This window comes from Pseudopipra pipra, chromosome 19, assembly GCF_036250125.1.
Source record: "Pseudopipra pipra isolate bDixPip1 chromosome 19, bDixPip1.hap1, whole genome shotgun sequence".
Taxonomy (NCBI): domain Eukaryota; kingdom Metazoa; phylum Chordata; class Aves; order Passeriformes; family Pipridae; genus Pseudopipra; species Pseudopipra pipra.
Genome location: NC_087567.1, coordinates 8,757,461 through 8,772,132, shown reverse-complemented (window position 1 = coordinate 8,772,132; position 14,672 = coordinate 8,757,461). Strand labels below are relative to the sequence as shown.

Sequence of the window (14,672 nt, the reverse complement as noted above, 5' to 3'; positions counted from 1 at the left end):
TGAATGGTGTGCTGTCAGTTGATTTGATCCTTAAGGGTGGCATGTGGATAATATCTGGTGGGCTTGAGAAATGAAGCTGCCATAGGTGCAGACTTTCAGTGCTCATGGTTGGGGCAGAGAGGTTGTAACCAGAGGTGGGACACTGGGATGGACAGTTGAATTCCAGAGTGCAGTTCAGTGTTTGTGTTGGCTTTGCTCTTCCTCTTGGCTCACGTTTAAAGGATGCAGGGCTGCTCTGGGAAAGGAAGAATGAAGTGTCAAAAGTGGCTGAAGGGAGACTTCTTTGAGAGTTATTGAATTTGGGAGCCAGTAAGTAAGGGGCAAATGTAGTGTTAAGTCAGAAGGAAGCGAGTTTCATTGTGCGTGTTATTTTGTGCACAGAGGGCCAGATCCTGGGAGATACTGAGGATTAAGTGTTGGTGATAAAATGTTCTTTTGTAGATTCGGCTTCGAGTTGCCTTGGGTTTTCTTCTCCAGATATGCACAAGATTTGGCTCAGTCTGTGATGACTAGTTCTGCTCAAATTATTTATCAAACTGCTTTGTAATGTCTGACTCGAACGTTCCCCTGAAAAATGCGTTCTGGGAACGAAAGCCCTCGCTCGAGGTCTCTGCCATTAAATCTTTGCTGAGGGGCAGGGAGAGGCTGGGAGGGTTTTGGTGAAGTTAATCAAATGTGTGGATTAGTGAAGTGCTGATTAGTGAGGTTCTATTGTCGACAGAAACATTCCTGCCTTAGCTGAAGCCCAGATGGAAAGCTGCCCGCCTGGATCGCCGAAAATGGTTTATGTTGCTGGTTTGCTGCAGTTTGTTGCTGAGGTTGCAGCAAAGTGAATCTTACCAATGTCTTGAAGTGTAATTAACTCTCTTGTTCCATGTAAATATTTGAGAAGTGCTCGCTCGGGCTCTACAGGGGCCTGTTTAAAACAGTTTTTGCCCAAGAGCTCAAAGGCCAGTAGGAATGTGTGTGCATTAATAAACCTCTCTTTGTGCTGGACTTGATCCAGAGCTTATAGAGGGCAGATAGGATGAGATCTTCCCATCTCCTGTATTTACAGTGGAGCTCAGAGTGCTTGATCAAGGCTTCATTGTGCTGTCATTGTGCCTGGGCTTTAGTTGAGATATGAAACAGTGCAGGACACAACAGGCAGAGGGACTCAGGTACTGCAAGGGCTGGGGGAGAAAAAAGGAATAGAGTTCATGAGAAAAGTTGTGGACTCTGTTATCCTCATAGGTTACATAAAAATTATGGCCTTTTTAAGGTGTAGAGCTTCCATTTGTGTTCCCAAACATCAGAAGTCATTTTGGTCAAAACACAACTCTCAAGGAAATAGTTATATTTTCTTGCAATCATCGCCTTTTTTTGGGGGGGTGGTGGTGAAAAATGTGCTTTCTGCCACAAGTTTTCTGTTTTTTAAAAAGAAAATCCTTCTTTCTGTGATCTGAAATACTTCCAGAAATGGAATGTGCTTCCTTTAGGAAATGTCAAATTGCTTCCAAAGCCTTGCACGTTGTGTTCTCTGGGTCTGGGCTCCCCAGAAGGGCTGTTTTGGTCCTGTCTCCCATTTCTGCAGACTCTGGTCCTCCCTGCCTGAGCAAGGAAAGCCGTGGCAGGGTAAGAATGCAGCCATTCAGCAGCAGATGATCAGAGTGCATGGGCCCAGGCTTCAGCTCCCATCAGATCCACTGGCAGTGTTTCCAAATGAAAATATCTCTTCTGCCAAAGGGGATTTTTTTGTTTGTTGGCATTTTGAATTTTCACCAGAAATGCCTTATTTATCTCTGGCGAGCTCTGCTTCTGAGCAGCTCCCTCAGTTCCTGCAGCAGGGAAGGAGAGCAGGATTGTGCAGTGATTGCACAGCAGGGGAAGCAGCACAGACCAAACAGTGCTGGGAACTGAGGATCAAATTCCCATTATATTTCTGCCTTGCTCTGGTGATTTCTTGGTAATTCAGTTAGCCTGTGGTAATTTTTACCCCACTGTAAAATACGCTATGACACTTATCTCTGATGGATATTATCCATTTTATTATTTTCTGTAAAGTAGCTTGAGATCCTTGGATTTTAAATCACTGATTATTCCTGTTACTGGGGTTGTCCAACACTGTCTTCACATCGCTGTCAAAGCTGCAGACAAAGGTAAGCAACATATCAAAGATGTTTGTCTGTAGCTTTGAAACTGCTTGTGAGTCAACTTCTTATTCTCTGTGTCTGCCATGGAAATAAACCCTGGGATACAGTATCTGCATGGAAATGGCCATTCAAAGCATATTAAAAAAGAAAAAAAAAAGGCAGAAATAGAAAAAAGTGGCAGAAGGAAGCTTTCTTGAATGAGTGGTGGTGGTTTGGTGCACTGGCAAACACGTCTTTCATCTCATTCCAAGGTGTCCCTGGGTGCCAGGTACACAACGTGCTCTGGAGTTGCATAACAATACACCCCAGGTCATTAATGATTTATTTTCTGAGGCTGTGCTCCTTCCCTCCTAACACCTCTGGTGTGAGGTGACTTGCTGCCAGGACTTTGAGGACAGATTTATTGAAGGCTCACAGACTGAGGTCTTAAACACACAGCCTGTGAGTCTTGGATTGTCTGGTCAGCCTTGCAGTGTCTTTAGGAAACTTACCCCTCTGGCTTTGGTTTCAGCTGGCAGGAAAGTAATTTTGCTTCACTTATTTGTTTTTCTGGAGAAACTGTTTGTTTGTTTTTGTTAAGTAAGGTTTCCAAAGTAGCAGTACATACATAAACCTAATACGAAAACAAACAAGTGAAAAAAAGGTGCTGTCTGGGGTTAGAACTTCAGCTGGCATAAAATGGTATTGTGTGTTATCTCACTGTGCTGAAAAATCTGTTCCTTTTCAAGTTATAATCTAAGCATGTACCCTGAATACTTCACAAGAAATAATTGGCTAATCTTTATTTCTGAGAATAATCACAGCACTTCCTGGGACCTGCATGAACCCCTTGCATATCTATTAAAAAAAATTTTCTGAGAGAGGAGCTGCTAAGTACAGTTTCTACAAGGACTGTGGAGCCCCTGGATGGATCCTGCTGTAGGATGGCAATCCATCATGGCTTTTAGCATATTAGGACAGAACAGCCTTTCTTCCAACACAGCCCTCAATCCACTGCTTTTGGCCCTCTCCTTGTCTCTACCTGCAAGAAGCACCTGCTGGTGCTTTCAGCTCCATGTGTTCCTCCTGGATATTGGTGTAAATTGGTTAGGTTTCTGTGTTATTTTCTGTCAGCTTCCTGTGTCTTACATGTGTTTGCAGCTCCAAGGAAGAGAGCAATCCCAGGTGTCTGTAGGTGGGGTGGCTGGGAGGTGCTACGGGATTGAGGAAGGCGGCTGCTGGCAGAGCTGGGGCTGTGGCAGGTGGCCAAGGTCACTTTTAATGCAGTCTGTAAAGGCAAATTCCTGCTCCTGTGGTGGCTGCAGGAGCAGCAGGTTGGCCCTGAAGGAACCAGCCAAAACTCAGGGCTGGGGAAGGCCTCTGGCACTGGGACATGCTGGTGACACGTGGATCCATTTGCTGCTTTTTCTTCTTGACTCTTACTCCAATCTTCCTTTCTTTTCTGTTTTTGTCTCTTTTATGTGACCTGCAAACATTGGAATTGGTGCACTCATACAGTCTCTAGGGAGACCCTTTCCTGGGACTGAAACTTGGGGATTAATTCCTTGCCACGAAAGGGGAGAGAACACAGAGTTGTGCAGGGAGGGGGCAGCAGGGCTGTTCAGGAAGAGTCACCCCTGTCATCCTGTGGTGCCTGATATGGAGCAGCACAGAGTCCAACATTACCCTGACCCTCAACAGCTCTACTCTTGGGCACAGTGGTCCCTTTTTAACTCCAGTTTTTGCCCAGTCTGTCCATTTTCTCCTCCCTTCTGAAAGTGGAACAGCACAAAGATATTGGTGAATAAGTGCAGCTGCATAGGTGGCATCTGCTGTCTGAAGAGCTGAGGGGAAAAGCTGTTTGGTGTTGGGTGTTGCTTTTCTATGTGCTAATAAAATAGGGTATTCAAGACTCTCAGCAACTTGCAGTGTGATTTGATTCTGAATTGCTTTGGAAGATGGTCTGTACCAACCCAGCAATCTGCCAGGATATTAAAGTAAATTTAAATTTAATGCATTTTTAAGCTCCTTTGCTCAGCTAAATGATGCAAAGGGGCTGTTTTGAATTTTCAGCTCTTAGGAAGTTGTAATTTTTCCTTTTCTCATGAAATTGCATTTTCTGAATCTGCATGAAAAATGGCAGAGGAGTTGCACAGCGATCAGCTTGTGCTGGCAAACTATTTTTTTCTCCTAAATGACATTCTCTAGTCTCCTTCTGCAAGGATGTGAATCTCTTTTCAATCATGCTGCTCTGACAGCAGCTTCATCAGAGTTAAGTCTTAATCTGTGTTTTCAGCTGGTGAAAACTTTGCTCCTTGCTTTGATGAAGGAAGTGTTGCCATTTTCTCTTTGACACGGGAAGAAGGATGGAAACCCCTTGATGTTTGTGCCCTGTGGTTAAGGCTCATGTCATGCTCTCAGTTAAGAGTCACCCCTTCATAAGCAAGAAACTCAGGGAGGTTGTGGAGCTTGAGATGCTCCTGGAGTCTTGGCTTGTGCCCCGGGTGTGCTCCTGACCCAGCTGCTGGTGCCTGATGTTCCTCTTTTCAGTCACATAATGCAGTGAAACATTAATTTCAAACCACTCGTCAGCTTTAAAGAACTCCTGTTCCAAGTTATTCACCTAAACTCCATCTTCTTACTTCCACCTATTTTAAAAATAACATTGCAGTTATAACTCTCTGTTGTTGACCCTCACATCCTGCTGTGAAGCTCCCCTTGTAGGAGGCTGCAATTCAACCTTTTCAGGTACTGCACAGTTTTATAAAATGCTTTGGCTCGGTGCAGCTGTGTAAACTCGGATTTTTGCCTCTGCATCTTAACAGAGTTTCTTTATTTATTGCTAATTCTGGGCACATTACATAAATATACTGTTGCTTTTAGTGAGATGTGGACTGTGGCTCTCAGATTGACAGACGTTTTTCTTCTGGCCCCTCAAGGTCCTGTAGTTTTGTAAACAACTCAATTTCAGTCTGAACTTCTTCGTAAAATGAAAATAAATGAAACCAGTTTCTCACCTGGTTTTGTTTATGATGTTTGTTGAAATTCCCACGAGGTTGTACATAGCTGGTCAGAAATCCTCTATCAGGTGGTCCAGTCTTGTCTGTTAAAATTGATTTTTTTTTTTTATTTTATTTTTACCATTTTTTCCCCCTTGGGGTCATGGGAGGAAGGGGAAGCTGATGAGAGAGAGAGAGAGAGAGAAAGATTTACTGTGGCTGACAGGAGGAGATTTACTTCTCCTCCACGACAGCTCACATTTTCCTCGATGTTCTTCCAAGGCTGCGTTCAAAGTTCTTCTCCTCTGGACTAATCAAGATTTGGTGGCCCGAGCAGAGCTCACCCATCATGTGAGATGCCAAAAGCTTTCAAATTCATTGATCTCAGTGGAACACGAGGGAGCTCAGCCATCAGCACGAGCCTCTCAGTTCCTGAACATTTTCAGCCTTTGGAGCAGGCTGTTAATCTTGGCTCTGGCAAAGCGGCCAAGGACGTCAGCGGGGTGGGAGATGTCCCATAAAGTGCAACTTCTAGGAATCCTTTTTTTTTTATGTGTGGAGCGAGTCAGGGCTCATGTTCTGTTTGCATTTAGTCTGACAACATCTCAAAATGTGTCATTTAGAGCACATTTCAAAAAAAGGCTTTGTTAGCATCCAGTGTCCGGTCTAACCTGATTACCTTACACCAAAATCCAGCTGGACCCTCAGATGGGTGGGAGTTCAGAGCTCTTCGCAGGCAAGATTTGTTTTGAAATAATCAAGATGAAATCTTAGAGCATAATCTCCCCCTTCACAGTTTTTACCACCATTTCATCTGGTTTCATATAAAAACTTGCAGTCCTTGTCAGCCTGCCTGAATTTCAAAAAGTCTCAGTGCTTTTTATGTGAGAGAGCGGCAGAGACTTGGTGTCCTTTGCTTGCTCTTGTCTGGCAGATGGGAGCAGCAGTAGAGTTTATGGATCCTGGGCAATATGTGGCCCTGTGACAACAAAGGGCTGTGACAGGGAGAGGTTGTTTTTCAAAGCACAGGCAGCAATTTCAAGTTTCTGAGGGTTTACACGATGTGATAACAATGAGAATTGTGCTTTTCGGCGCACGGCACGTTCGCAGTCCACGTGAGGCAAATTTGGCTGTTGTGGTGATGTGCTGCTTTGTAAGAAGTGGAGTTGCTCTGCAATTACTTATCTCCAGGCTTGTGCCAAGGATTAACCCATGGGTTAAAGCCAAAGGGCCCTGGTCTGCTGCCCATTAAAGTCAGCAGAAAGACTTGCATCAGCTTCAGCAGCTCCTGGATCAGAGCTGAGGTTCAGGATCTGGATGCAGCTCTCAGGCTGTCTCATTTTTTCAGTGTGACCTGGAGCAATATCACTTTCTCTCACTTCACTTGACTTTGAGCAAAACTGTGACTCTCTCTGTGCCTCACCAAGAAAGGGAGGCTTATAAAATCATTAGTATTTCCAAAGCACTCATCCTGGAGAGGGAGGGGGGCTGGAGGAGCAGGGCAGTAAATCCTGCTCTATTGGAGCTGTCCAAATATTATTGCTTGTATTGAAAGAAAGCTCTTAACTGAAGGCTGGTGTTCAGAAGCCAGGACAGCCCAGGAGTCATCACATCACTGATCTCCTGCTGGAAACCTGGAATGGCAGTTGACTTAGTGGGCTTTCACACAGGCATTGAACTTCAGGCTTCTAATTTAACTGTTTGTGTCTCTGGAGGAACAGATTTGTCTGATTTGTGGGTATCCTAATCCCTTTTTTTTTAAATGGTGCTGCATTTCCTTCCAGGTAGGTCTGGAGTACAGAGCTCTGAAAAGCATTTTTTAGGTTTAAAAACAGATGTCTCAGCCTAGTCCCTGTAAAAGTCCCTACTTATCAGTCATTCTGTCACAGTGAAAACACTGTTTATCCTTCCTGCAGATACATGTATATATAGATATCTGTAACTGGAGCAATTAAAACTTTCATTGACTTGATTCAGAAACTGTTAAAGACGTGCAGGGTTTTTTTTTTTCATCAGCTCCTGTTGGTCTTTGGTTCATGCCCTTCCCTGGTTAAATGTTTTTCAAGGTAATATAGGAAGATCTTATTCACATTCATTGCAACATGGATTTTTATTTCAGCTTCTCAGCTGCACATTCAAAGCAGAAATTAATAGAAAGATCTGCAGGACGATGTGAATTTCTTACTGCAAAGTATTTGTATCTTTTCCTCTGAAGTGTGTGCACAGCTGTATGTCCTCCACAGCACGAAAGCAAAGTAGAAAGCTTCAGGCTTTTTTGGCAAATTTTGGAATAATTTGCTTCTAGTCACAGTTTGGCATTTCAGGCTTGGAGCAGCTGCATTTCTGGCAGCTTCCACTGGCTAAGCCTCTTACATTTTTAAAATTTTTGTTACTTTCAAAATCAGTGTCAAATGATCCAATCTTGTTCTGCTCTTGGTGATTTGGACCTGCCTGTAACACAATATTCTGGAATCACTGTCTATTTAGAGGAGCTACCTATTAGCTTTCCTTGTGATGGAGGGAAAGGGGGAGAAATCCACCCCAAAGCCTTAAAAACTTCCCCAAAACAATGCTGTGAGTGAGATCTCAGATGAATATTTGGCCAGCTGGGCATGCACAGAGCAGTGTCTCCCTCCTGCCCAGGACAGGCTGCAGTTCTGAATGTTGCACTGAACCACGTGGTTGACCTGTGCTCTGTGCATGGAAACACTCAGGCATGTGAGGAAGTTATCATTTTGCACTGGGACCACTTAAACTTGAAATTTCCAATGACAAATTGAAGAATACTTCTTTTAAGTTGCAGCCCAGTAATGGGAGTTAGGATTTATAAGCTCTGCCAAATTCAATAAACTTGTGTTATAGCCTTTTAAAATTGTTATATCGAACGCAGCATATAAAGAGCCATCTTCCTTCTATTGTTTCATAATTTATTCAGTGTTTTCTTAACTGGCCCATCAGCAGAACAGTAAAAATGCCACTGAGTAAACTTTGTTTAATGGTGACCAATTTTTGTCTATGTTACAATAATGTCTGTGGGAAGAAACAATTACCTTGTGATTTGCTGTCAGAGAGGTAAGTGCATTTTCTTTCCAGTTCATTTAGGAGGGACATCACTTCCAGGCTTTCCCTTGTTCTCTTTGTGGGGTCGTTTCCTCTTCTGCACATCTGGGTTTTTTGCTGTGCACGGTAGGAAGTCCTGGGTCAGCCCTGGATCCAGGATTCCTGAGCAGAGCCTCTGCTGCCCTGTGGGCAGTGCTGCTCCTCAGTGGTGCATGATCAGTCCAGCACAGGCTCACTGCTCAGCTGGTGCTGAAACCCCCCAAGACAGAGCAAACCCCCCCAGGGTCACCTGGGAATGCTGGTTTTCTACTGGGCTTGCTGTTTTTGTTACATTTTCATCTTGAGTTGCAGCACAGAGGCTCAAAGATATAATCTGCTTTCTTTTCATACCTTTCCAAAGTGTTAGGGGTGGAAGTGTGTGTGATTTTTTATTTTTTTTTCCCCCACTGCACTTTGCATTTATCATCACGATTACAGTAATGTAAGAAGGCAATTGGAAATGTTTCTTGTGGCCTAAAACTTCTCAGATATGTCCCAATTCGTCCTTTTAGGGAGTGCTGGTCAGTCCCTGGAATGTTTGTTAGGATGAGAGCGTTCACAGGGACTCTCAGAATCACCAGTGAAGTCTGAAAATCTTCTCAAAGAGGAGAGGAGCACATTTTTCTACCCAGCAGCACATAGAGAGGCTGTTTGCAGGAGAGGTGCTAAAGGTTCAAATACATGAACAGGAATCAGGTCTCAGAGCTGTTTAGGAGGGATGGTGTCAGGGTTTTGGGTTATGAACAGCCTCAGGTCTCTCCTTCAGGCTCTACAAGAAGAGTTGAGGCATAATCAGCGTTGTCTGCTCCATATATCACATTGCTGCCCTTGGATGCCAGGATTGTGTTACAAAAACCAGATTTGGAACTCCTGAACTGCCCTGTGCTCCTCTGCAGCACACTGGCTGTTCCCCACCACGGGGATTAAACAGGCACAGTGTGGAGCAGCATCATGTTTATAACAAATGGCTTCCTCAGAGCCCACCTGCTGCGTTCGGTCATTTGAGAGCACAGCGAGTTACATCTCAAAAGTTGTGTTTTGGTAGATGATGAGGATTTAAATAAAAGGTTTCAAATTACCAGGCCTCAAATAGGTACCTAGAGAGGCAGTGTCTGGCATCTGGACTATTACTGAATTACTCTGGGTCGCTTAATCAGCAAGGGAGCCCCTGAACTGACTGGCTGGTGGGAGTGAAACCTGACACTAAATGGGCAGCAGTGTAAGAAAGCTTTGTGGGCAACTCCCAGAGGACTGGGATGAGTAAGTACATCTTTAGGGAAAGAAAACCAGAGTCGCCTTGTAGGATAGAAAAGCACATTCCCTGCGGTGTTTTTCCTCTTGCTTTTATTTTTTGGTGGGTTTATTTTCCTCACGCAGGTTTTGAATGTGTCCAGACCAGATCTTTGGGTGCTGTAAATCAGTGGAGCTCCTTTGGTTTCGTAGGGTTGTGTTGATTTACTCCAGCTGAGGATCTGCTCTGTGAGTGTGTCCTCAGACTGCTGCAGTTAGCAAGTTCAAGCCCACATTTTGAGCACTTCATGCGTGCACAAGAAATTCATCATAGCAATGATGTGTGCGAAGTATGTGTGAACATTTTTCCACAGGCTGTTCTCAAAACCCCTGCCTGTGCTCTCCCCATTTCATGGTGACCCTGTCTCTTCTCTCAGTTGTGCAGGTTTTACACTGGGGTAAGTCCACTGACTTCAGTAGGTTTGCTCCTGGTTAAACCTGTCTGTGAAAGTACTGTTAAATCAAGACTGTAATGTCAGACCTCCTGTCTGCATGTAAAGCACTGTGTCCCCAAGGCTCCCAGTTTGGGAATTTGTGTCCCTGTCCATTTAATGCAGTCAGGGGTGATGAACAGTGTAGCTCCCATCCAACACCTACTGAAGAGGAACATTTCCCAGTGACTTCAGTGGATGTTGGCTCAAGCTCAGGTTTCTTCAGGAGTGCTCTAGCATGGCCTGTCAGTAACTCCATCTGGCTCTGGGTGGTGCCTTGTCCACTGAGTGGGAGCGGGTTTTGCTTAAACAATATTACTTCTTTTTTGTGATGTCCTGAACCATCCTGCTGACAAGGCAGAGAGTTGTATCTGGCAGTTCATACATGGGAAAACAAGGTGTCATCTATCCCTGTTGGCCTGAAGTTGAAAGGGACCATCTAAGCAACATCAGGGACCTGAGGAGAACCTGGCTGGGATTATCAGCAGGTCCCAGAGCCCTGCACCTCAGGGTCAGCATGAACCGACTCTTAATTCCCTCCCCCCTTACCTATTTCTCTCTAATTCCCAGTGTAGTAGGTTGTAGCTCTGATATTCTTTTCCAAAACAGTGCAGAGGTGTGATCTGAGCAGCTGTCCCTTCATTCCCACTGAGCACGTAGGTGGTTTCTCTGGCATTCAGAGCTCCAGGTGCTTTCCTACTGCAGAGTTTCTGTATTTCAGGAGGTGGCAGGGTAAGGACCAACTGTGGTCACTTGAATTTCATGCCCTCTCCTCAGTGCTCCATTCTTGAAGCTACTGAGCGAGAACATGCTCAGCGTGGACAGCCACTTTGTGCAGCCATGTCCTCCCCAGGGCATGCAGGGTCCCAAATCCAGGCTGTCAGCACACCACCTTCCCAAACAGCTGCTCCCCTAAAGTAAAGGTCCACATCATCTTGGAAGGTAGGCTTTGAGATGGTCTCAGTCATGAAGGGACCAGTGAATGACCATGAAGGGAACGTGTTGAAGGAAGGCAAAAGAGCCTTTGGGAGCACAGTGGGGATTGGCCCTTCACGGGAATGTGTGAGCAGAGGAGGGCTCTTACCCCCCCAGCCTTGCATGGCATAGGAGAGGGACCTTCAGGAAGCCTGGAGCTTCTTTCCTGTGCTGTGTTTTACTTCTGCTTTCTCTGTTTTACTACTTCTTTGCCAGCCCTGGCTCCAGGAGGTGCTGATTCCTGGGCAGCTGCCTTTGACTTTGGAGTAGAAGAGGAATCTGTGCTCAGATAAAATGCACAAGGACCGTTAACGGCCTGGCAGGTGGGAAGTCCCAAAGAAGAAAAACTGGAGCTGCCAAATAAACATTTTGCTTCCTTGAAATGCTCCACAGTGGAGGATTTGGTTCAGTTCTGATACTTGAGGTATTTTAAACTGACATGGCTTAATTTAAACCTTCCTGCTGTTTGCACATTTGCATGTGTGCAGGGTTAGCAGAGCCCACAGCTGCATGTTTGCACACACGGCTCCTCTGGGCAGCTGTTTGGGCCTCCCCTCTGCCAGCTATATTGATTTATTTAATCCTCCTGTTGGCTGCTGAACAATGTGTGCCAAATGCAGAACTTGGATCTGCTTTATGAAAATAATGTAAACAAATGTAACGGCCCCATAAAAAGGACATTCTTCTCTTTTGGCTGGAGGAGGATTCCTGCTCTGGATCTGTGACTGGTCTGCGTGGTGGCTTTCATTTTATTTTCTTGTCTGCCTTGGAATTGATGGACCTGATAATGTGATTAAACAGGTTAACATTTTTATTCCATATGGAGTAAAAAGGGCAAAAACCTTGTAGGTCAAGAGAGATATGAGGTGTTGTTTGTATGAGAAACAGAAGTGTACAGATGGTTTGTGGTCAGTCTCTGTTGCATCAGTGACAGGAGTAATGTGAGCTGAAATCACTGTGGTTACTGAGACCTGCAGTTGGCCTCTGGGTCCTTTAAAGTTGCAACGTGCCCACCTAGTGAAGAATTAAAAGAGAAATACTTTAGCTACATTAAATCATTATTTTGAAGACTTGTCTATGCAAGGACTGATGGTTTCATCTTTATGCAAATAAGTATCAGTCACTTCATTCCTAACACAGCAGAGATAAATTGCATTTTCTGCAATCCTAGTTGTATCATTTTAACTGGGGAAGTTCTGTGCTTGTCCTGTTTGCTAAAGCCCTTGTGCTTGTGCTTGTGGAGAACCCTAACAGCGTTGTGTAAACAGTTGTTTCTTTTCTCTTGAGTAAATGCTCTTCCTGCCATCTCATTGCCACCTCGGGTTTGGGAATTTCCTCGTCCTGGCTGTGGGACTGCAGCTGCAGTTTGTGGAGCTCAGTTTAATTCTCTTTTGCAGTTCTCTCCTAAGAACCACACAGTGTTTGTTCCTCTGGCTGTCTGACATCTGTGTGAAAAGACCAGGGTTTTGCTGCTTCTGACCAAAGCTGTTTGGAAGTGTGTGAGGGGTGTTTGGTACTGAAGTTACAGACCTTAGGGCTGTGTGAAAATGCTCTTGTGTCGTGTGGCCCGTGTGTGAGCAGCCCTGCCCTCCCGTGGGGAGGAGGAGAACTCAGCTGGTGCTGGGAACTTGTTCTCAGTCAAGAGTCTGGTTTATGGGGCAGGGGAATCTGAATCCTGCTTTTCTCTGGTGTTAAACACTTCTTCACTGGAGCATGAAGCATCAGGACAACCTTGTGGTTTGCTAGAGCTGGTTCCTTTCTTGAATCCTGCTACTATTTTCATTTTCTTTCTTTATTTCTTTTGTCCTTCCCCATCTCCCCTGGGGCAGGGACATGGTGCCTGCTCCCACCCAGGCAGCCTTTCCCTCTGTGAAGCAGTTTCTCAGAGCTGGTGCCACATTCACTGGGATTCTGACTCACCCTTTGGAAGAGGTGCTGCTGCAACCTGTGGATGTGTCACTGTTCAGGTGTGCTGAACTCCCAGTGATGTGTGGCAGTGTATCAAAGCACACTTGGGTGTGCTCACAGCTTATTAATAGGATTTATTTTCAACTCTAATCAGCCACTTAAGCAAGTCATGTTACCCAGTCTCCATCTGCCCTTCCTTTTCCTCTGATGAGTCCTCCTTTGTCTTGTTATTTCTTCACTTCTCCTCTCCCACTCCTTACGACTTTCTGGGAGAAGGATTTATTTCTGAATAAATCTTTTACTTTCCTGTGAGGAAAAAATGATTAAAAGTAGTGTTAGATGATGTCATAGCCCAGGTGAGCAGAACCATACAACCACCCTGGTGCTGCTGCTGGTGTCCCAAGGCTGAGGAGAAGAGGGGATGTGTGTTTTTTCCATTATCCTGCCAAGCTTCCTCCAGGAGAACCACGGGTGCTGACACAAGCAGGAGCTGGACCTGCTGGCAGCAGTGCCAAGCAATGCCTGCCATGTGTTTTACACAGGGGTGTGCTAACCTCGGCATTTTTCCTGGGCTGCATCATTCCCACAAAACCAGCTCTCTCCCCTCTGGATGGAGAGCCTGGGTTGCAAGCTCTGATCTGATCAGACACGCCCAGCAGAAGGCAAAATGGAACTGCAGCTCTGCAGCTTTCCAACGTGCCCCTTTCCTTTCAAGCCACATAAATCAGGAATTGTGGGCTCTTCCTGCTCGGAGGGGCTCGAGTTGGGATGTGATAAATTTTCCTGTGGCAGGAAGAACGAGCTGTGTCAGTGTGGCATCGGATTTGATAATTCACAGGTCGGACTCAACAAAAATATTTATTGCCTGGATCTACTTGTCATGAAACTGCCTTAAAATATGGGTGGAAGGAACATCGAGTAAGGCAAAAAAATAAAAGGAAAATGCATTATTGGATTAGCAGAATAAAAAGTCTTTTGGAATTGGCATTTTATAACCTTTATTTATGTAGGTAGATTCAATTTCCTTTCAATGAGTTTATCCATAAATCAGTGAGCTGTACACCTTAACCCAGAAGGATGCTCTCAGGAATTCCTCCTGGGTAATGCTGCAAATGAATGACTTGGAGGAGGAAGAGAAGATTGTTAATGTTTGCAGTGTCCCTGCATTATGCTGGTGGCTTTTTGTGGGACTGTATCAAAGTACAGATTTGGACAGGGAGTAAATTTTCGAATTTGATAACGTTTTGTAATAAAAAAGAATACGAATAAGAGATTTTGCAATGATTAGGATAAAAATGGAGAGAGCTGTAAATCCTAATAATAAGAAATTTTTAGTGGCTTTTTTTTCTGTTTTGAATTGGGTATCCATATTGTTATAATTAATTTAGAAAAATCCTATTATAGAAGTAAGTGGAGAGCCACAGGTGCAGTGAGGAGTAATTTGAAGTATTTTGGCAGAGTGGTTGAGCAGAAGCTTTTCTGAGACTCCTCTGAAGGCCACTTTTATTCAGCCAGTGCAGTAATGTGCAGGTGGAGGTTGATATGTATCAGTGCTCAAACAAGCAAGCAAAAAACTGCTGGGATTCAACTCCCCTCCCTATTTTTCCTACTGAAAGAAACAAATCTGTAAAGGGTTTCATTTTAGCAAAGTCCTTTTTTTTTTCTTTCCCCCCCGAATTTGTGCCCAGAAAAATAATTTGCTGCATTTTAAAGCATGTAATTTCTGAGCAAAGTGTTGAAAAGTTTTGAGTTGAAACCCTTTTTTAGTGTTCACCAAGAGGGCGCTTCCCTGTCAGCTCAGTCTTGCAGCCCTGGCAATCCAGGTTCTTGGTCCTGCAAGTGCCATTCCTGGGGACGCT

At 44.6% G+C, this 14,672-nt stretch overlaps 1 protein-coding gene across 12 annotated transcripts in view; it reads left to right on the top strand.

The window, feature by feature from the left end:
- COPRS (coordinator of PRMT5 and differentiation stimulator) overlaps positions 1-14,672 on the top strand; it is a 141,881-nt gene that overhangs the window by 18,066 nt on the left and 109,143 nt on the right. The window contains exon 4 of one of the 12 annotated variants that reach the window (XM_064676073.1): positions 11,122-11,293. The exons of the other annotated variants lie outside the window; for them this stretch is intronic. Coding sequence (XP_064532143.1) covers positions 11,122-11,198 — 77 coding nt within the window. The 3' untranslated portion in view covers positions 11,199-11,293. Of the gene's footprint in view, positions 1-11,121; positions 11,294-14,672 lie in introns of those variants that run through there. 12 annotated transcript variants of the gene reach the window in all.